Source organism: Panthera leo, chromosome E2 (assembly GCF_018350215.1).
Source record: "Panthera leo isolate Ple1 chromosome E2, P.leo_Ple1_pat1.1, whole genome shotgun sequence".
Taxonomy (NCBI): domain Eukaryota; kingdom Metazoa; phylum Chordata; class Mammalia; order Carnivora; family Felidae; genus Panthera; species Panthera leo.
This window is the reverse complement of record NC_056693.1, coordinates 47,257,180-47,278,493: the sequence shown is the minus strand read 5'-3', so window position 1 is coordinate 47,278,493 and position 21,314 is coordinate 47,257,180. Positions and strand designations below refer to the sequence as shown.

Here is a 21,314-nt window from a genome sequence, read left to right as displayed (position 1 = left end):
CAAGAGTTGGTCACTCAACCACATAGGCACCCCCCTTTTTTTCACTATAACAGCAGAAATGAGTAGATGCAACAGAAATCATATAGCCTAAAATACTTACTATCCTATCCTTTACAGGAAAATTTTGCCTATTCTTCATTCTCAATGTTTCTATACACCGAACTTTTCATTATTCAAAGATGGGGCATAAATATTCCTTAAACTAAGATCTGGTATAAATAAAACTAAGCAGTCATTGTATCAATAGTAAACTAGGTATTAATGAAGGAGGAATGACTGTTTCTTTCACTCAAATACTGAGATGAAAACTGTCAATTCTGATCCAGTGACTAGAAGAGAATACCAAATAAAGTCTTTCATCTTAATGAACTTTAATTCCATGTTAGTATTTGTGTTTTTCAGGTTTTTACCACTGTATTTCTGAACTCCAACCTACTCTACATGCCCCTGAGCATTAGTAGACCACCTCACAGAATTCTGCTGTGAATCTCATTAGCTATAATCAGAATGTCCTTTATCCTTCAGGAATAACTGTAAAAATATTTAAAGTATTTAAAGTAATATTTAAAGTAAAAAGTATTCATTAAAAATGACATACTTTGGGGCACCTGGGTGGCTCAGTCGGTTGAGCATCCGACTTCAGCTCAGGTCATGATCAGTTTGTGAGTTCAAGCCCCATGTCAGGCTCTGTGCTGACAGCTTTGAGCCTGGAGCCTGCTTGGGATTCTGTGTCTCCCTTTCTCTCTGCCCCTCCCCCACTCACACTCTGTCTCTCTCTCTCTCTCAAAAATAAACATGCTTTAATGAACCATAATAGTTACAGTACTGTTAATTTGGATTAAACCTGCAAATTTGATTTAACCTCTAAAGCTTAAAATATATCCCTCAACAAATGTGTGACAAAAAATCAATCTTTAATCAAAGGAAAAAGACAAAGACAACATTGTAGTACCTTTGGTACTGCAGCTTGGAAAACAAAGTCTGTCATGTCCAGCTCTGTGCTGTTGGAGGCCTGTATCGTTATCACTGTGACACTAGGGTTGGTATTTGACCGTTCAAAGGTGAATTCTATCTTCAAGCCATTCTTACTGTATGCTGTGATGGAGGGGATGCCTGGAAAGCACGGGAAGATCAGTCTAACTGCAGTCAGCTTAAGGCTTGCAGAATTATTTTCTTCTTCAAGAACCACCTCTCACTGATGGTGATACCAGTAACCATACCTGTAGTGATGTCATTGAAGAGAGGCTGTGATGAAAGCCCATCCAATAAGAAAGGAGGCTGGGATATCTGTGGGACTGAGGCAGGAGCAGGAGTAGCAGCCGGAGCACCTAAATGAAGCGTTCCAATGGTAAGTCAATCTTAGCCAGCATGACAAAGCTCACCAAAAAAATACAGGAGAAAATTATTGGATCTCAGATTAAGAGAAGGATTCTTTTTAAACAAGATGCAAAAAGCATAAACCATAAGAAGAAAGAACTAAACATTCAAATACTTTAAAAAGAGTAACTCTTATTTAAAAATACTAAAATAAAATAGAGAGACCACAGGCAGGAGAAAAATGTTTGCTACAAAACAGCAAATGGATGTGTATACAGACCTATAAGGATTTTCTACAAATTGGTAAGAAAACAAGGTAACTCAATTTAAAAGTGGTAAGCACCTATACAGGACGTCTGGGTGGCTCAGTCGGGTGAACATCTGACTCTTGATTACGGCCCAGGTCATGATCCCAGGGTTGTGGGGATGAGCCCTGCATTGGGCTCCGCACTGAGCATGGAGCCTGCTTAAGATGCATATTCTGTCTCTCTGCCTCTCTCTCCCCGCCATGCCCCTCTACCCCCTCTCCCCTGCTCACACTCTAAAATGAAATTTTAAAAAAGAGTGGTTAAGAGATATAAACAAGCAATTTGCAGAAGAGGGAACCTGAATGAAAAGAGAATCATATGTAAAGAGATACTCAACATTACCAGTAATGAGGAATACAAAGTTTAAAACCACAATGAGATACTATTTCACATCCAACAGAATGGTGAAAATTTCAGTGTCTGATAATACCAGATACTGGTAAGAATAAGGAGCAATGGGGACTTCTAATCTCTGCCATAGAGATGTAAACCGGTACAAACTGGAGAACAATTTGGCAACAGGAGAGCTGAACATGATTATACCTCTAAATTTCCTCAACATCAGGGTACCTGGGTGTTTCAGTTGGTTAAGCATCCGGCTCTTAGTTGCAGCTCAGGTCATGATCTCACAGTTCATGGGTTCAAGCCCAGCATCAGGCTCTACATGGACAGCACAGCATCTGCTCGGGGTTCTCTGCCCCTCTCTCTCTGCCCCTCCCCTACTCACACGCTAGTACTCTCTCTCTCAAGAATGAATAAATTTTAAAAAATTTTAAAAATTAAGTTCTTTGACCTCAAAACTATTGAAATTTTAGGCTAATTGTTTGCTGTGGGGGCTTTGTGCCTTGTAGGATATTTACCAGCGCCCCTGACTTCTACCCATTAAATGACAGTAGCATCCTCCCAGTTGTGACCATCAAAAATATCTCTAGGGGCTCCTGGGTGGCGCAGTTGGTTGAGCGTCCGACTTCAGCCAGGTCACGATCTCGCGGTCCGTGAGTTCGAGCCCCGCGTCAGGCTCTGGGCTGATGGCTCGGAGCCTGGAGCCTGTTTCCCATTCTGTGTCTCCCTCTCTCTCTGCCCCTCCCCCATTCATGCTCTGTCTCTCTCTGTCCCAAAAATAAATAAAAAACGTTGAAAAAAAAATTAAAAAAAAAAAAAAATATCTCTAGACACTGCCAACCCCTGATGGGCAAAACAGTATTTTCACCATCATAATAATTTAATAATATTTTTATTTTACAAGCTAAGTAGATCAAGACATTTATTAAATTTTATTATTTTTTATTTTTAATTCTTTTTTTTTTTTTTTTTTTGAGAGTGTGTGTGTATCAGTGGAGGAGGGGCAGAGAGAGAGGGAGGCAGAGGATCCAAAGGGAAGCGAGCTCTGCAATGAGAGCAGAGAGCCCAACACAGGGTTCGAACTCATGAACTGTGAGATCATGATTTGAGTCACCCAGGTGACCCTAAATTTTATAAATGTTAGAATTTTAACACACACATACACACAAACCCTGGGAGGGGTGGTATAAAATGGGTGAAGAAAGTCACCAAATTACCATTTTTATTTGATCCTTCCAAACAAGAACAAGTTGAGGATCATGCAAATGATAGTAATGACCATGAACTGAGAGAAATCAGGAATACAAGAAGACACATAAGAAAACACAGCAAAATAAAGAGTGCCTTTTAGGTGTAAATAGATTTCAAACTACTTATGAAATTAACTGCATATATATATACCTTTTCAAAAAGGATTAACAAAGTGAAGTAAAAGAAGGCTAGAATCTTTTTGTTTTTTAACTTATTATTTGAGAAAGTGTGTGCAGACAAGCACTAACGGGAGGGGCTCAAAACCATGAACCATGAGATCATGACCTGAGCCAAAAATCAAGAGTCAGACTTAAGCTTAACCGACTGAGCCACCCAGGTGCCCCATGAAGCAAACTTTATTTTTTTATTTTTTTTTTATTTTTGGGACAGAGACAGAGCATGAACGGGGGAGGGGCAGAGAGAGAGGGAGACACAGAATCGGAAACAGGCTCCAAGCTCCGAGCCATCAGCCCAGAGCCTGACGCGGGGCTCGAACTCACGGACCGCGAGATCGTGACCTGGCTGAAGTCGGACGCTCAACCGACTGCGCCACCCAGGCGCCCCTGAAGCAAACTTTTTAATACAATGTTAGACAACCATTTAAAACTATAACTGTGAAGATTATGTACTAACATGGAAATGCTAGTATGTCAATAAGTAAAGTGTATCATCTATACATTGTGGTTTTTTTTTTTCAATGTTTTATTTATTTTTGACAGAGAGAGAGAGAGAGAGACAGCGCATGAGCAGGGGAGGGTCAGAGAGAGAGGGAGACACAGAATCCGAAGCAGGCTTCAGGCTCTGAGCCATCAGCACAGAGCCCGATGCGGGGCTCGAACTCACAGACTGCGAGATCATGACCTGAGCCGAAGTCGGACATTCAACCGACTGAGCCACCCAGGCGCCCCTATACATTGTGTTTTAACTAAGGGGTTGTTTTTTCCATATAACCAGTAGAGCTATGGTATCTGAGGATTTGGAATTACCTGTGAATGACTCAAAAGTATATGACAAGTAACACTTTGAAATTTTGTTAAGACATAAAATATAAACCATAAGCTCTGGGAGGATGCTGTTAGGAAAAACCATTTAGCCAGTCTAGATGACCATCCAAAATCTTTATTCTATGGATATTTTCTATTTGAGGCCATGTATGCAGTAACACGTCATTATACTTGAGACAGCAATTATATGTGGGGCGCCTGGGTGGCTCAGTAGATTAAGCATCTGACTTTGGCTCAAGTCATGATCTCGTGTTGCAGTTCACGTGTTTGAGCCCCACATTGGGTTCTCTGCTGACAGCTCAGAGCCTAGAGGCTGCTTCTGATTCTGTGTCTCCTTCTCTCTCTCTGCCCTTCCCTGGCTTGTGTCCTTCCCCTCTCTCGTTCTCTCTCTTTCAAATAAAACTTAACAACAACAACAAAAAAGACAGGAATTACATGCTACAGTGATACTCTTGGACTCAGAGGTTCATAATATCACCAAATACATCAGCAATTACTAATGTCTACTATATATAAACAAATGTAAGAAAAAAACATTCCCAAATAAAAAGTTAAGTTTGAGTATTATAATTATGGACAATTTTCTCCATCCACTGCTTTATTAAGAGAGAGAGGAAAATAGGTTAACATCTCTCCACTCTCCTTAGTCACTGAAAACTAATCAGGAGTAGAAAGAAGTGTAGGAAAAGTGATGTATTACAACAATAACTGAAAGCAGAAGTGACTTGGGATCTATTTCTTTTGTAGCCTGAAAAAGAAAGTCCTTTCTATCTTAGGGGTGCCTGGGTGGCTCAGTCGGTTAAGCATCCGACTCTTGATTTTAGCTCAGGTCATGATCCCAGGTTCATGGGTTAGAGCCCCACTTTAGGCTCTGCACTGACAGCACAGAGCCTGCTTGGGATTCTCTTTTCCCCTCTCTCATTGCCTCTCTCCCACTCACGGTCTCTCAAATAATAAAAACAAAAACTTAAAAAGAAAGTCCTTTCTATCTTAAATACAATGGGAGCAATTTATCCTCCCAAAATTAAAAACTGGATTTTAAGGAATTCCTCTGAATTTCCTCTAGAACATTAGAATGGTAGCTTATATCCCAGATATTCTGAAGATTCTATTCCTACTTCTTACTTAGCCTCTCCCATCTTTAATTGATTCATGTGCCAGAAAGTCTATGTTCAGTGCAGTTTTTCCTGAAGGCCTTTATCCCCAGCCAAGCATTAAATAACTCCAGTCTGCTCTCACCTGTAAGGTTGATGTCTCCTAGCAAATCGAGAAGTTCTCCACCAGCAGAAGCTGGTTTGCTTGTAGGTGCAGTTGGAATAACAGGTGTTATGTCATTTCCTCCCAACAAATCCAATAAATCATTGGCCTAAACAAAGAAATAGTATCTCAATTCATGAATCATTTGTCTAATCTGTATCTAAGGCAAAGCTCTTTCAAGACTTAAAAATAAGGAAGAGAACCATCAATCAATCTAGGAACACTGAAGGGAATCAGCTAAGAGATAGGTCATAAAGAACTAACTATAATATCATGAGGATTCCCAGATAAGCAAGTGAAAAGCTACCTGGCTGGTGGGCTGTGGCCCAGAGGGTGGTGGTTTGGTCTCTAGTGGAGCTGGTTCTGTCTCTCCATTTGTCTGCACAATCTCAGTAGGGCCATTTGTGGTCACTTTTTCCATGACAGGCATTCTCTCAAGCAGGGCAGACCTAGAAGAATCTGAAGTGGTTAAATTCTAGGCAGTTAACCTAGATTCCCTACCCAAGAAAATCACTGTTACTATATTGGAGTCAAACATGGACAGCCATCTCCCCTCCCCACCCTGTAACACACACACTAAAATAGAAGGTGGATTACAAGAATACATGACCTAAATTCCTAGCTGGATTAAGGGCAGGCAAGAAACCTTGAATAGACAAACTGTCCACCTAAATCCCAAGAGACTGGGATTTCTCAGTGGTAGAGAAATTGGAACGAAAGAAAGGTAAATAAGTAGGTATTAACAATCTCCAATCACGAAGATACTGCATAACAGACACGCAACACAAAGTTAAATATATGAGATTCTCTTGAAAAAACACAACTGCCACTTCTTAACCAAATAAAATGGAAAATGAAGCAAACATCTCATACCAAAAGAAGAGAAAGGGAATAATAGAACATGGTTAACTTAAGTGTTTACAGGTGGGCAGAACAGAAAATGGACAAATGGAAGCAGTCAAGCAATTAGGACTAAACAGACTTGTGAAGCCCAGTTAACAAAGCCTGAGGAATGAGTCTCCTTTGTGGATTATCATGACAATTTGCTCAGGATGCTAACAGCCACATGCATTGCTTGGTTTCTTTCACTCACCTCATATGATCATATTTCTTAAAAAGTGCATTATATTCTACTGCCCTCTGCTGGAGTTCCACATCAATGCTGCTTCCATAGATGGAAACCACTTTCTTAATTCGGCTTTGGGATAAAATGACAAACAAATTCAAATACCCAAAAGAAAGTTCATAAACAAGTAGAGTGAATAAACAAACCCGAGTTTTCTGGTTAAAAATCTGAAATACTCGTATTTCCTTAATTCACGCATCTTTTCAAAAACAAAACACCTCTCCTTTATCTTCTTTATCCAAAACACACCTCAGCATCATCACTTACCACTGTACTTATTCTAACCGTAATGCTAGATTTTGTCTGTTAAATATCCCATACCCTGAAATCTGCAGGAAAAAGTACCCATTATTAACTTGCTACAAAAGAAGTGTGTAATGTTCATTCTCTTCTTTAATAACTTTAAAATAAAAAGGTTTTATCAACAAAAGGGTCACAGCATCAGACTTTTATCAATAAAGGGTTATTACCTGACACCAAATTCTTCTAGCTCACAATTTAAAGAGTTAGTAAAAAAATATATATCATTTCTTCACAGGACCTTACACAAGATCTAAGAGAACTAAGTTTGCCTTAAAAATGCTTGGCTGGAAAACTAGTCCAACTGATTTTATTCAAAATAGTGAAGAGCAGAATTTAAAAATTTAACCACCAAAATCTTCATAATTTTCTTCCTATTCAGACATCTCAAAATATTATAATAAACCCTTATATGGGGAAAGTAACTTCTTACTTTAAAAAGAGAAAAGGCATTAGAAGTCAGATTTTGAAAACATAACTTTTCACCTTCAAAATAATAAATGGTGGGGTGTGGGACTAAAGCAAAGCAGAGTATAGATAAAATAAGGATGAACTACAAATTAATAATTATTACTGTGGATTGACAGGTGTATACAACTCATTTTACTATCCTATTTTCCTATTTTTGCCCCTGCTTGAAATTTTACATAACAAAAAGTTTTTAAAAATTACAAAATAATGGGGCGCCTGGGTGGATCAGTCGGTTAAGCGTCCGACTTCGGCTCAGGTCATGATCTCGCAGTCCGTGAGTTCGAGCCCCGTGTCGGGCTCTGTGCTGACAGCTCGGACCCTGGAGCCTGTTTCAGGTTCTGTGTTTCCCTCTCTCTCTGCCCCTCCCCCATTCATGCTGTGTCTCTCTCTGTCTCAAAAATAAATAAACGTTAAAAAAAAAATTAAAAAAAAAATTACAAAATAACATGTTCATCCTACTTTTTCTCCATACTCACTTTACAGTACAGGTGAATCTAGTAGAAAGCTTCATAATGGCAGTGAGGGCATAACCTCTCGTCACAGAGGTGGACATATTAGAGATGAGGACACTTTCTAAAATATCCAACACTTCATCTTCTGTTACCTGGAGAGAAAAACAAAACAAACAAACAAACAAACAACAAAAACAAAACAAAACAAAACAAAAAAACGCAGGATGAATCCTAACAGTAAAGATCTAAATCAAATACCAAGTCACAGGATGCCACCATCATTACCAAAACTTTAACACTAACTGTGCTTTGCCAGAGTAACTGTAAAAACTGATCCATCATCAATCAGAAGCACGTAGGAAGGAGGTTTAAAAAAAAAAAAAAAAAAAAAAAAAAAGGAAAACACCCAGTGGGTGCTGAGAGACATATACAGCTTCAAGAGGTAGAAGTAAAGAAAATAACAAGATAAACAGAGTTCAAGTGTTGTTGCCACAATTTCTCCTAAAGCCAGTTCTTTGATAAGCAAATGCAGACATGGATAGGTCTATTTGTTATCAAGCCAAAGGGTGAAAAGTAGATCTGCAGATGGTTTTAAATCTCATCAGGGCAGCTAAATTCCATCTCAAAAACTGGCAAGTTTCCCAATATAATTCTGGGATTACTTCTTTAAAAGGTTTTCAAGGAATCAACCTCAACTCCTCATTAAACACTATCCTTTTATAAACCAAAACACTATTTTCCTCCCTCCTTAAAGAGTGACAAGGAGTACCTGAATAGGCTCTTCCTCTTCACACTGGCCTGATACAAGAAGATCTCCATATTCACCTATACACCATGCAGCGACTTGTACCAAAGGTTGCTGTCAAAAGAAAGTCACCATTTGTCAAAGGCTTTCAATCCTTGCAAGGATTAATGCAGATCATCTAATCATAAAAGATGAAACCAAGGCACATCTAGAGTGTTAGTAGTAAGAACACACCAGGAACTAATGGGTAATTTCCCCACCAAAGTAGAAAGTACCTACTTGAGAATAATCACCAAGAATTGCTTTGTACAAGCGCTGGACAGTATAGGCATGCATCTCCACACTATTGGTTATTAGCTGGATCAAGTTAGGGACTGCGTCATCACGAACATAGCTTCCTGCCTAAAAGGAAATGCAAACAGTTATCCCTAGAAACACATCATAATGATAAGAAGTGTTGGCTACTGCTTCTATTCAAAGGAGACTACTACAAAACACCCTCCACGATAAAGTTGGTTCCAATTCTCAGGTTCATAAGCAGCTCAAACTTCAAAGTCTTACTTATTCAAATTGCTTACTTCTTATTTAAATGAATATTCTAAGTTTTTCAATTTTACAAAAAATAAAACAAAATGTCCTTTGTCAAAGGAAAAGTAAAATATAAAGGATTAAAATTTCAAGAAAGACCTTTTCTACTCAAAACAGATTAAGCCTAAGATTACAAAAATTTAAGTAGAATATTCACTGCAAACTTAATTACAACCACCTCTGCCTTCTCACAACTCCCCAGTACAGTTAAAATCACACAGGCTACCTATAGCAGCCACATCACTCTGGGGGAAGGAGACGGGGGTGTATATCAGAGGTCCAAAAGGGCAGCATGTGAAATAAGAATTAAATAAATAGTACTCTTTTTAAAACTTCGATTTAAAACATCACACTGTCCTTTAAAAACTAGAATTTATAAACATTATAGAACCATCAGTCACACAAATGGGAAGTATTTTGTACTTAATCATCCACACTTTAAAAACAAAAATAAACCTGGTCTCTTTAATATTCCCTTGACTAGTGGAATCTGAAATAGTATTTGCAACCATGAAACAAAGTAAAGCTATTTAACACCAACAAGGAAGCTAAATCTCATCCTTGTCAGAGCATTATAACAAGGCTGTACAGGACATAAAAACAGTGGAACCTGTGCCTATCAGCCCACCTTGATCAAGCTCCCATTACTAGACAGAGCAGCAGATCTGATTTACGAGACCAGGAAAAGGAAAAGGAAACAGAGAGAAAGAGAGAAAGAAAGAGGGAGCTTTTCAAGAGTGAGACCAGGAAAAGGAAACAGAAAGAAAGAAAGAAAGAAAGAAAGAAAGAAAGAAAGAAAGAAAGAAAGAAAAGGAAACAAACCCAGGTGATTGGGATACCCCTCACTCTTGTTAAAAAACACAAAGACTCAGAGAGAAGTTTGGAAAAAAGGTCAAAATGCTAAAGACAGAAGCTAAAGAACAGGTAATTTGTTTCATTCTTCCCAAATGGGAGAAAGCAGAGTGTTGTTTATTTATTTAATTATTATTATTTTAAATAGTTTTCACACCCAGTGTGGAGACCAATGAGGGGCTTGAACTCATGACCCTGTGATCAAGACCTGAGCTAAGGACAAGAGTCAGACGCTTAACTGACTGAGCCACCCAGGCACCAGAAAGCAGAGTGTTTTAAATAACAGAAAGCATCAACATGATCTAAATGACATTTACAGCCCACTTTATCCAACAGCAAAATACACATTCTTCTCAAGGTCAAATGGAACATTCATCAAGACAAACCACATTCTGGGCCATAAAAAACATCTCAAATCTAAAAGAACTAAAATCATACAGGATTTAACTAGAAATCAGTAACAGATAAGAAATCCCCAAATATTCAGAAATTAAATTAAATAACACATAGATCAAAGAAAACTATAGACCACTATCTCTATGAATATAGATGCAAAAATCCTAAAAAGTGTATTAGCAAATCAAATAGAACAATGTATAAAAAGAACTATACACCACGACTGTGTGGGATTTATTCCAGGTATGGAAGGTTAGTTCAACATTCAAAAATCAATTAATGTAATCCAGCACATCAACAGGTTAAAGAAGAAAAACTGTAGGACACAATAAGATTATATAACTGGAAAAATGAAAAGTAGGAGCATTAAAAAGAATGGCTTTGATTTTGACAACATTTTTCCTCAGAAGCTCTTTTTTCTCTTCTTTTGATCCTTATAAAAAAACCCAAAATGCATCCTGATTTGTATCTTTTGTTAAAATATAATTCCCCTGGGGCGCCTGGGTGGCTCAGTCAGTTAAGCATCCGACTTCGGCTCAGGTCATGATCTCGCGGTCTGTGGGTTCAAGCCTCACGTTGGGCTCTGTGCTGACTGCTCAGAGCCTGGAGCCTGTTTCAGATTCTGTGTCTCCCTCTCTCTCTGACCCTCCCCCGTTCATGCTCTGTCTCTCTCTGTCTCAAAAATAAATAAACGTTAAAAAAAAATTAAAAAAATATATATATATAATTCCCCTGTTATTAAGTTCATGTATTAACCTTTTACAAAGTTAATTCATTGCAAGTAAACTAGAAAACTACTGTGTCACAGACAGAATTCCACAACAACAAATACACATACACACATCACAATTTTAATGATATCATTCCTTCCTACAGATGTTTCATAATTTCCTTAACCAATGCCTATTTGGAGACTTATACTTATTTCCAACATTCCCCCATTATAAACAAGATTGGGATGAACACCTTTGTATATACATTTCTGTATACTTGCCCTTTTATTTTTCTAAGATAAATTCTTAAGAAAAGAATTAATGAGTTAAAAGGTACAAACTAAGACTTTTGCTATAGGCTACCGAAGTTTACTCCAGAAAGCACCATTTTATATCCAATATGAAGTGGAGACTACACCACCTATTTCTCTTTCCTAACACTAGGAAGTAGGTTAAAAAGTATGACAAGTGAAAAATGATACCCCACTTGTAATTTTACTTACTATTTATTTATTAACAATGGTATTTTTCAATGTTAACTAGCCATTTCTTTCTTCTTTTGTGAAATACCTGTTCAAATGCCAATTTCTCCATTACAGTATTTGATTTTTCCTATTAACTGTAAATTATTTATAAAGATATTACCACGCTGTCATATGGTATAGTGTTTTTCCCCTAGTTGTCATTTGTTTCAGCTTTGTAGATTCTTTTCCCTTTTGCTATGAAAGTTTCAAATTTTGATGGGACAAAATGTGTAAAAGTTTCCCTTAATGGTATCTACTTCGGTGACAATAATTAGACATAGATACTTGTGTTTTCTTTATACACCACTACACTTCCATTTTGACTGTTAAAAAAGAATATCTTATAAAACCATACTTTTAAATCCATAATAAATTTATAGTCATGCAAAAGCTTCCAATGGCTTCCTATCATATTAAAAACAAAAATTCCCAACTCCTATGAGGCCCTATATAATGGAGCCCCTGTATCAATCCTACCATTCTCTGCCTCTCATGCTACCTACTGGCTTCACTTGCCTTCTTGTTGCTCTCCAAGCAGGCCACACTTGTTGCTACTTAAGGGCTTTGCAACACTTGCTGTTCCCCCAAATCTTTGCACGGCTCCTCATTTCATCAAGCTCTCTCCTCAACTGTTACCTCCTGTGAGCGACCTGTGTGGACTACTCTACCTAAAAGACTTGGCCCTTTGCCCCACCTTCCATTCTTCGCTGCTGTCGCTGGAGTCCTTCACGCTGCTTCAGTCAGCTTCACTATTGTTCGTAGTAGTTTTTCCTGCCTAACTGGATAGTACATATTTCTCCACGGAGTTCCTATCTCCCCCACTAGAACTAAAATGTAAGCTTTGTGAGAACAAAGGCTTTGTCTGCCTCATCCAGCACTTAGTATATGTTGACTAAAAAAAAAAAAAACAAAAACAAAAGCTACTTACCGTTGTCAGAACACGCATAATTGTGTCTATATGCCACCGTTTGGAAGGTGCATACCTGAGAAAATAATGGCACCAGATAAAAACATTGGAACCTATGAAGTATACTGTGCTCGGCGACTTTCAAAAATCCTGTGCTACAGACTTTTTAGGCTTACTGGTGAAGTGATTATTTTTGACATATTTCATCTTCAAATCTAGCAGCTACCTCCATTTCAAAGGGTAATGAAATGGGGCAAAGTCAAATTTAGATGTTTCACATAATAATTGCAATAGGAGTTGCTGAACTGAGAAATGGGACTCCAACTCAGTTTTTCAGAAAACAAATCATAAAGACAAAGCAGGAAGACAAAGAAAAAGAAGAAAAGGGACTGTTCCCAGACCCAGGCAACACCAGGACTAGAAACTCATTCCCTTAAAATCACAGTGCAGAGAGGAGAAATAACCACACTACCAAAACTGAGGTACTTCTTCCTAAGAGTTTTACACAGAACAATTCAATGCTGTAATTTTTCTATTCTCTACCAAAAAAAAATCCAAACACTTTTGTATTCTCTTCTTCACAGACGAGAAGTTAAAAAATAGATATACAAAGAGATTTTATAAAAGTAGGATTCTTTTTGGTCTTAGCATACTTAAATACTGGTTAGAATGGCCTTCTAACGAAGCAAATTTCTTTCTTTTCTTTCTTTATTTTTTAAATGAAGCAAATTTATAATTGGGAGCCTGAAATAAACATTATATGTTTTAAACAGGTTTACAATATTTTTTCCATGTTTTAAAGATGCTTTCAAAAAGTTCCAAGCATCTTTTACCAATAAATGTAAAAATTAAGTCTTACTTTTCTGCAGCAAGAAAGATTCCAGATGCACAGTCTGCTTTAAATTCTGGCTCACATGAATCCAGAAAATAAAGTAATTCCTTCATCATGCCTCGGATATTATTCCCATTTACCAGGGCAAAACTCAATTCCATTGCACGCCTTGCAGAGGGGGGGAAAAAAAAGTTATGATATTTATAGTGGGAATGAAACAAAAACCCAGATGTGTTGTTTCTGAACACTGGCAGATGGGTTCTATGCCCTTGCACGATTTTGTGATCCCAATCTTCATACATACATGATAGCCAAAGTTATCAAAGTTACTTTTAACATTCTGAATTTTCATTCAACACTTTTCTTTACAAAGCTCCAAGAGACACACTACTTGTCACCAAAAATGCAGTTTGGGTTCCAAAGTCTATTCTATGCATCTGAACTTTTGAACACTCAAAAGGCTAAACAAGAGAAGTAACAAAATGATTACCCAATGAGAATACCTCTTTGCATTATTTCTTAAAAATGTGATAAAGTCACCATATTCTCTTTATTACATCCACTTCTGTCCAAAAATGATGTAACAGTTTACATCAAAAGATATATAAGAAAATTAGAGTAAAAACACACCATAGGACATTATGGTAAGTGAGATAAGTCACAGAAAGACAAATATTGTATGGTATCACTTCCATCTGGAAGGTAAAAAAGCCAAAAGCATAGAAACAGACTAGAATGGTGGTTACCAGGGTCTCAAGGATGGGGGGAAAGGATGGAGATGTTGGTCAAAGGATACAAACCTCAATTATAAAATGAGTAAGTTCTGGAGATCTAATGTGCAGCATGATGACTACAGTTAATAATAATAGCGTATTATATAATTGAAAGTTGCTAAGAGAGTAGATCTTAAATATTCTTATCACAAAAAAGAAAAGGTAAGTATGTTAACTAAGCTCCAGGGGTAACTATTTTACAACACATAAGTATACTAATTCAATGCACCTTACACTTACACAATGTTTATATTAATTTTATCTCAATAAAGCTGGGCAGGGAAAATGAAACAATGAGGGCCATGAAAAGGAAAAAAGGGCGCGTACCATGAGAGCAAATAAGAGTTTCTGGAACTGCGTTATCAAATTTAGCAATCAAAGGAAAACCAAAATGTTTAACATAGATTACTGCATGAATCTTTTCGTATTTGGTCAATAATTTCAAACATAGTATATAATTTGACTTTTAAAATACCAATTTAATAAGTATAAAATACTTTTATCTTGGCTAATCTATAAACAACGTTCAATCTTTACAGAAATCTACTAATAGTTAATTCTTAGATGGTGCTTAAGTCCTTTACATATAATAATCCAATTAGTCCTGCATAACCTTTGTAGTGGGTGCTCTTGTATTTGCATTTTACATATGGGACAACTGAGGCAGAGAAAGTTTAAATAACTACCATCAAGTTTAATAAGAACATAGTCAGGATTTTAAATGAGGCATTCAGGCTTCAGAGTCTGAACTTCTACTGTTAAATACCCTGTCAAAGAGACAGGGATTTTACGTTTGATATGCAAAGCCCTGTCATGAGTAATAGAGAAATAACACAATAGGAGTCAGAAGGTCTGATTTCTATTCCCAGGTCTGCCCTGTCCAACACATAGGTTTAGAGGAAATCATTTGATTCTTTTGGGACTGTATTTTAACTAATCTGTTAACTGGGGATAGAAGTTAAGTTAATTGTCTAGTCTGTCTCACTGGCTCACTCTGAGAACCAACTGAGAGGGTGCTTATACATTGTGGAAAGCACACGCATAAAAAAAATCCTGGGTTGGGGCACCTGAGTAGCTCAGTTGGTTACGGGTCTGTCTTTGACCCAAGTCATGATCTCATGGTTCGTGGGTTCGAGCCCCACGTCGGGCTCTGTGCTGACAGCTCGGAGCCTGGAGCCTGCTTCGGATTGTGTGTCTCCCTCTCCCTCTGCCCCTCCTCTGCTCACGCTCTGTCTCTCTCACTAAGAAGCAAATAAACATTCAAAAAAATAAAAATAAAATAAAATAAAAAATCCTGGGGCACCTGGCTGGCTCAGGTGGTAGAACATACAACTCTTGATCTCAGGGTTGTAGGTTTGAGCCCTACATTGGATGAAGAGATTACTTAAAAACAAAATCTTTAAAAAAAAATTTTTTTTTTTTAGGGGTGCCTGGGTGGCTCAGTCGGTTAAGCGTCCGACTTTGGCTCAGGTCATGATTTCACGGTTTGTGAGTTACAGCCCTGCATCGGGCTCTATGCTGACAGCTCCCCCTTTCTCTGCCCCTCCCCCGCTTGTACTCTGTGTCTCTATGTCTCTCAAAAACGAATAAATGTAAAAAAAACCTTTTTTTTAATTTTAATTAAAATTTTTTAAAAATTTTTTAATTTTTTTAATTAAAAAAAATCCTGTGCAAAGCACTAGGTGAGTTATTGTTGCTGAGTTTAGGTTGTATCTTTAGATTGCCCATGTACTTAGCATATGCTCTCTGCAAATAAAGGAACTCAGTATGAATAGATATTTGTTAAATGAATGGTTTCAGAGATCATTTCAAATCTCATATATTCTGATTTTGAACATACAACCAAAAGTTCACTGAGGCCAACTAAAATTAGATGTTACAAACATCTTCACTTCTTACAATAGGATAATCAGTAGAGTCAGTCTGTCGAGGAAAAGAATTGATGCCTTTGCAAAGTGCTATCTGCTGCCTAACAGTCATTCCTAGATGTGCTGTTCTAAAAAAACACAGCTGCCTCTAGTATCTTGGGGCAGAAGTACTGTGAGAAAATGTGTGCTGTCAGCAATATGAGTTTCAGCATTGTGATAAATCACTTAGCCGATGGATCACTCCGTATTTTCATCCTCCAGCACACAGAGCGCAGTACCTCTGTTAAGCAGACTTTCGTCCAGCTTACCTGTACCTGTTTATTTATCAAAGAACCAAGGACAACTTCAGTGTGCACATTAGTATTCCTTATTGGCCTCCTTCACTGACCTAACCTTCTCCCTACCAATCCTTTCTTAAAAAGGATTTACTCAGCAGGGAGTTCATCTGTGCAAATAAGGAGTAAATAAGCAAATGTCAACATTCTCACTCTCAAAACCATTACAAAGTTATCAAGTGGGGGCTGGGGCAGAGAACCATCAACAATCTATTACCGTTTTATTGAGACATCCAAATCTTTTAAACAGTCCACAATTGTGCTTCTGTGCCTCTGTACTGCATTATGATCTGTCTGCACAGTCTTCAACAAAGATGTCAAAGCTACGTATCTGTATGAAACAAAGTTGCAGAAGACAAATTAAAATGTAAAAGTCGGGATAGTTCTTCTCTAAAATAATGACAAAGAAGACATCTAATGACTAAATATTTTTAAATATTTAAAAGACAAGACAGAGTTAGTGAGTATAATGGTATTATTTTAAAGGTGTAAAAGACACTATAATCTTAAGTAGTGGTAACCAGGAAAATTCAGACTTGCATTCATGGTCAAGTCCATTTAAACTTCTAAAAGTGACTAATTCCATTCTTTTAATTCTTCCAAATAGTACAACAAAATAAGCATATATTATGCCTTTCCTTAGACCCAAAATGCAAGAGGATATTATTTCAATTTACCATTTATATTTTCTTGCTTTTGATACTGGTACCAAAACTGCCCCTATAAAGCCTTCACTTTTAAGGTTTAAGTATCTGAGGGGTGCCTGGGTGGCGCAGTCGGTTAAGCGTCCGACTCTTGGTGTTGGCTCAAGTCATGACCTCACAGTTTGTAGGTTTGAGCTCCACATTAGGTGCTGTGCTAATGTTGCGGAGCCTGCTTGGGATTCTGTCTCTCCTTCTCTCTGCCCCTCCCCAACTTGTGTGCGCACACTAAATAAATAAATAAATAAATAAATAAATAAATAAATAAATAAACTTTTAAAAAAAAACTATTCAAGTATTTGAAAATTCTTTTGGGGGGGTGCCTGGGTGGCTCAGTTGGTTAAGCATCCAACTCTTCATTTCGGCTCAGGTCATGATTTCATAGTTTGTGGGACAGAGCCCTACCACTGGGCTCCGTGCTGACAGCAGGGAGCCTGCTTGGGATTCTCTCTCCTCTCTGTCTGCCCCTGCCCCTGCTTGTGATCTCTCTCTCTCTTTCAAAATAAATAAATGAACACTTGAAAAAAAAATAAATAAAAATTCTTTTGGAAGGAGGAGATAATTCAGGTGTTATTTACATATTTTTAAATGCTCAACATAAGAAATTTTTTTTCCTGATTAAAACAGGAAAAAGGGCAAGCAGGATACACTACACAAAGGAATATAACAAAATAAAATACCAATAAATTGATCTACCTAAAAAAATTAGCTAGAGTTCACACATTCCAGGTTTGCTACACAAAATGTTATTTTTCTTCTTAATTTGGAGTAGAGGTCAGCAAATCACAGCCTCTACCTACAAGACTCTAGCCTTCTGCTGTGTGGTTTTATAAATGAATTTTTAATGGAATATAGCCACACTCATCATTTACATAGTCTGTGTGCTTTCATACCAAGAGGCAGAGTTGAGTAGCTGCCACAGAGACTCTAAGGCCCACAGAGCCTAAAATATTGACCATCTGCTCCTTCACAGAAAGTCTGCTGACTTCTAATGCTAACAGTGTAAACAAAAGTAAATTTAGTCATGAGGTAAATCCTCATATTCTTTACAAAACAGTAGTCTTAAGATCAGGCTAAAAATAAAAATCCTGAGTTGAAGTTCTAGATAAGTCATTCAATCCATGTGCAATTTTGAGCAAAGTCACTCTTGAAAACACTGAGTTTATAAAACCAAAGTACAAGATATTTTTCAGTTGACTTACCTAATATTCTTATCATTGTTCAATAAGAAACGACCCAGGATGTTTATGGCTAGGACCTACAGAGAAACAGCACTGGTTAAAAATGGAAGAAAACAAAATATTTGTATCATTTAAGGATCATCTCCTGGCCTCTGATGGTGCAAGCAATTTAAAGGTGGTAGTTGGTATTTCTACAGATTGCTAGCAAAACACAAAAACAAAACAAAAATCTGAAGGCAAACTCTTAAAATCATATTCTATTTCAACAGTAATTGCTGAAAGATTATATTTTAAAATTATATTGTTAGTGGGAGAATAATATTGGTACAGACTCACTGGTGAAAAATCTGGCTATATATATATATATATATATATATATATATATATATACACATTCTTTTTTTTTTAATATTACTTCTGCCTCAACAATTCTTCTAAGAATTACCTGACAAACACACTTGTACATATGCACATATTTCAGCTCAGATCATGATCTCATGGTTTGTGAGTTCAAGCCCTGTGTCAGGCTCCCTACTAACAGTGTGGAGCCTGCCTGGAATTCTCTCTTTTTCAAAATAAATAAAATAAACTTAAAAGAAAAAAAAAGTGGATTCATTCATGAATGAATTCATTCATGCTACGACATGGATGAACCCTGAAGACATTATACTAAGTGAAATAAGCCAGCTACAAAAGGACAATACTATGATTCCACTTATATGAGGTATCTACAATAGTCAAATTCACGGGGCGCCTGGGTGGCGCAGTCGGTTAAGCGTCCGACTTCAGCCAGGTCACGATCTCGCGGTCTGTGAGTTCGAGCCCCGCGTCAGGCTCTGGGCTGATGGCTCGGAGCCTGGAGCCTGTTTCCGATTCTGTGTCTCCCTCTCTCTCTGCCCCTCCCCCGTTCATGCTCTGTCTCTCTCTGTCCCAAAAATAAATAAAAAACGTTGAAAAAAAATTAAAAAAAAAAAATAGTCAAATTCACAAAGACAGTTAAGTAGAATGATGGTTGTCTGGCATCGGAGGTAGAGAATAATGGAAAGTTATTGTTTAATGGGTACATAGTTTCAGTTTGGGAAAACAAAGGAGTTCAGAAGATAAATGGTAGTGCTGGTAGCAGAACAATGTGAATGTATTTAATGCCACTAAACTACAGTTAAAATGGTAACTTTTATATTATGTATATTCCACCATAATTATTTTTTAATGGGAATGGTCTCTATACATGAATATAGTTTATCTACATGAATAAGGACTAGCTCCAAGATAACATTAGGTGAAAAGAGTAAGGTACAGGACAATATATATATATGTTACCATTTTGCTCGAAAGGTAGGGAGAAGAAGAGAACTAACCTAAGTTACTTTAAGTTATCTGGATACTGGAATGTTAAAGACAAAAAGAACCATATACAAATACTGGACTGTATCTAGTAATCTGTTTCTCATAAGGCTATGAGCTACCAATTCTTTTATCATTAAGTGATTGAAAGAATGAATAAATTCATGAGGGAGAACTCTCCTTACAGGAGAATTCCAATTATTTAATGAGGAAAAAATGAGGAAAAGAGAAAAGTATGATTGGAACACCATCCTAAATAACTACAGCAGACAAGATTCTCTGATGGATACTAAAATTGGTGGGCAAAAAATCTAAGAACAAGGTATTTGCATAGCCTCAAAGTGTCTCCTTCAAAGTATTTTCAATTACAAGGGAAAAAAATAACTTTACAGTGGAGAGACACAACAGACACCACTTTAACCAAATGATCAAGGTTAATATCACCAGTAATGAGACAAGTAGATAGCATCCTGATATGATACTGAGAAGGGTACATCATTTCTGTGGTGGTCTTGCCAAAAAAAGCATAACCTCAATCTAATTATGAGAAAATATCAGAGAGAGCCAATTTGAGGGGCATTCTACAAAGTAACTGATCAATACTCTTCAAAAATGTCAGTCATGAAAGAACAAGGAAAGACGGAGGAAGTGCCACAGATTGGAGGACACTAAGGAGACATGACAATTAAATGCAATGTGGGATCAAGGATTGGATCCTGAAGAAAAAGGACAGAAGTAGAAAAATTGGTGAAATTTGAATAAATTCTGTAATTTAGCTAACAGTATGGTACCAGTATTAACTTCTTAGTTTCAGTAATCATCTATAGTTATGCATGATGTTAACATTAGGGGAAACTGAGTGAAGGGTATATGGGAACTCAGAACTAATTTTTGCAACTTTTCTGTAAGTCTAAAGTACCAAAAAAAGGTTTCAAAAAGTGGGTAAGAGAAGAAATACACATGTACACAATTTAAATATAAAAATTTCTGAAAAAAACATGTTACAAAAGGATACCACATTCCCCACTAGAAGAATGTGAAAGCTACCCACAGACATTTTCCTCCCTGCACACCTTTTGTACTGTTTCAGTTTTTTTTTTAAGTGTTTATTTCTTTAAAAAAAAAAAACACACAAATATTTAAGAAAAACTGATTAACTCAAATATGATGTCTCGTTCGAAGTGATGGAAACGACTCAAATCACAGCCCTAGTAAAAACTTTTTTGAAAATGTCTCCTTCACTCAACAGCGTCTATATATCTACCTATACCTAAGATCATCCAAACTTTATTATAATCTATACCAAAACCTTCAATGGAAGGAGTGATACTTTAGATACCAAAACACAGCATTATATATTCTGTATCTCTTTCCTAAAGTTAATTTCCAAATGCAATTAATTTCCAAAGTACTGAAGTCTAATTATTCTAATTGGAATGCATGTGGGGGGGGGGGGAGGGAAGATTTAAAAAGACTTACTCGCAGTCCACTCTCTGACTTTATATCCATGATAGTCAAAACCGTTTCATAAAGAATAGCATTTCCTACATTTTTACTAGTCTCCGTATTTGTGGCAACCTGAAAAGTCACAAGAGGTCAGTACATAAGTGATAAAACAACACTTCCGAAAAATATCCAGAGGTAACAAGAGGCATTTTGTGACTAATTACAGCCACTGATGACGAAACATAAATAAATACTGCTCATCTAACCACCATCAATCACTC

The 21,314-nt window shown here is 37.1% G+C and overlaps 1 protein-coding gene and 1 non-coding gene across 3 annotated transcripts in view; both read right to left on the bottom strand.

Moving 5' to 3' along the window:
* Nucleotides 1-21,314, bottom strand: part of AP1G1 (adaptor related protein complex 1 subunit gamma 1) — a 77,248-nt gene that overhangs the window by 6,502 nt on the left and 49,432 nt on the right. For both annotated transcript variants that reach the window (XM_042920543.1, XM_042920544.1), the window contains 13 exons: nt 21,067-21,165; nt 18,265-18,320; nt 16,579-16,692; nt 13,413-13,553; nt 12,575-12,629; nt 8,853-8,975; nt 8,598-8,687; nt 7,853-7,980; nt 6,573-6,677; nt 5,787-5,928; nt 5,462-5,588; nt 1,221-1,328; nt 953-1,113 (listed from right to left, as the gene is read on the bottom strand). In XM_042920543.1, coding sequence (XP_042776477.1) covers nt 953-1,113; nt 1,221-1,328; nt 5,462-5,588; nt 5,787-5,928; nt 6,573-6,677; nt 7,853-7,980; nt 8,598-8,687; nt 8,853-8,975; nt 12,575-12,629; nt 13,413-13,553; nt 16,579-16,692; nt 18,265-18,320; nt 21,067-21,165 — 1,449 coding nt within the window. The remainder of the gene's footprint in view (nt 1-952; nt 1,114-1,220; nt 1,329-5,461; nt 5,589-5,786; nt 5,929-6,572; nt 6,678-7,852; nt 7,981-8,597; nt 8,688-8,852; nt 8,976-12,574; nt 12,630-13,412; nt 13,554-16,578; nt 16,693-18,264; nt 18,321-21,066; nt 21,166-21,314) is intronic.
* On the bottom strand, nt 16,208-16,293 carry LOC122209233. Its single transcript, XR_006197513.1, has one exon. It is a non-coding gene; the product is annotated as a small nucleolar RNA SNORD71 (small nucleolar RNA).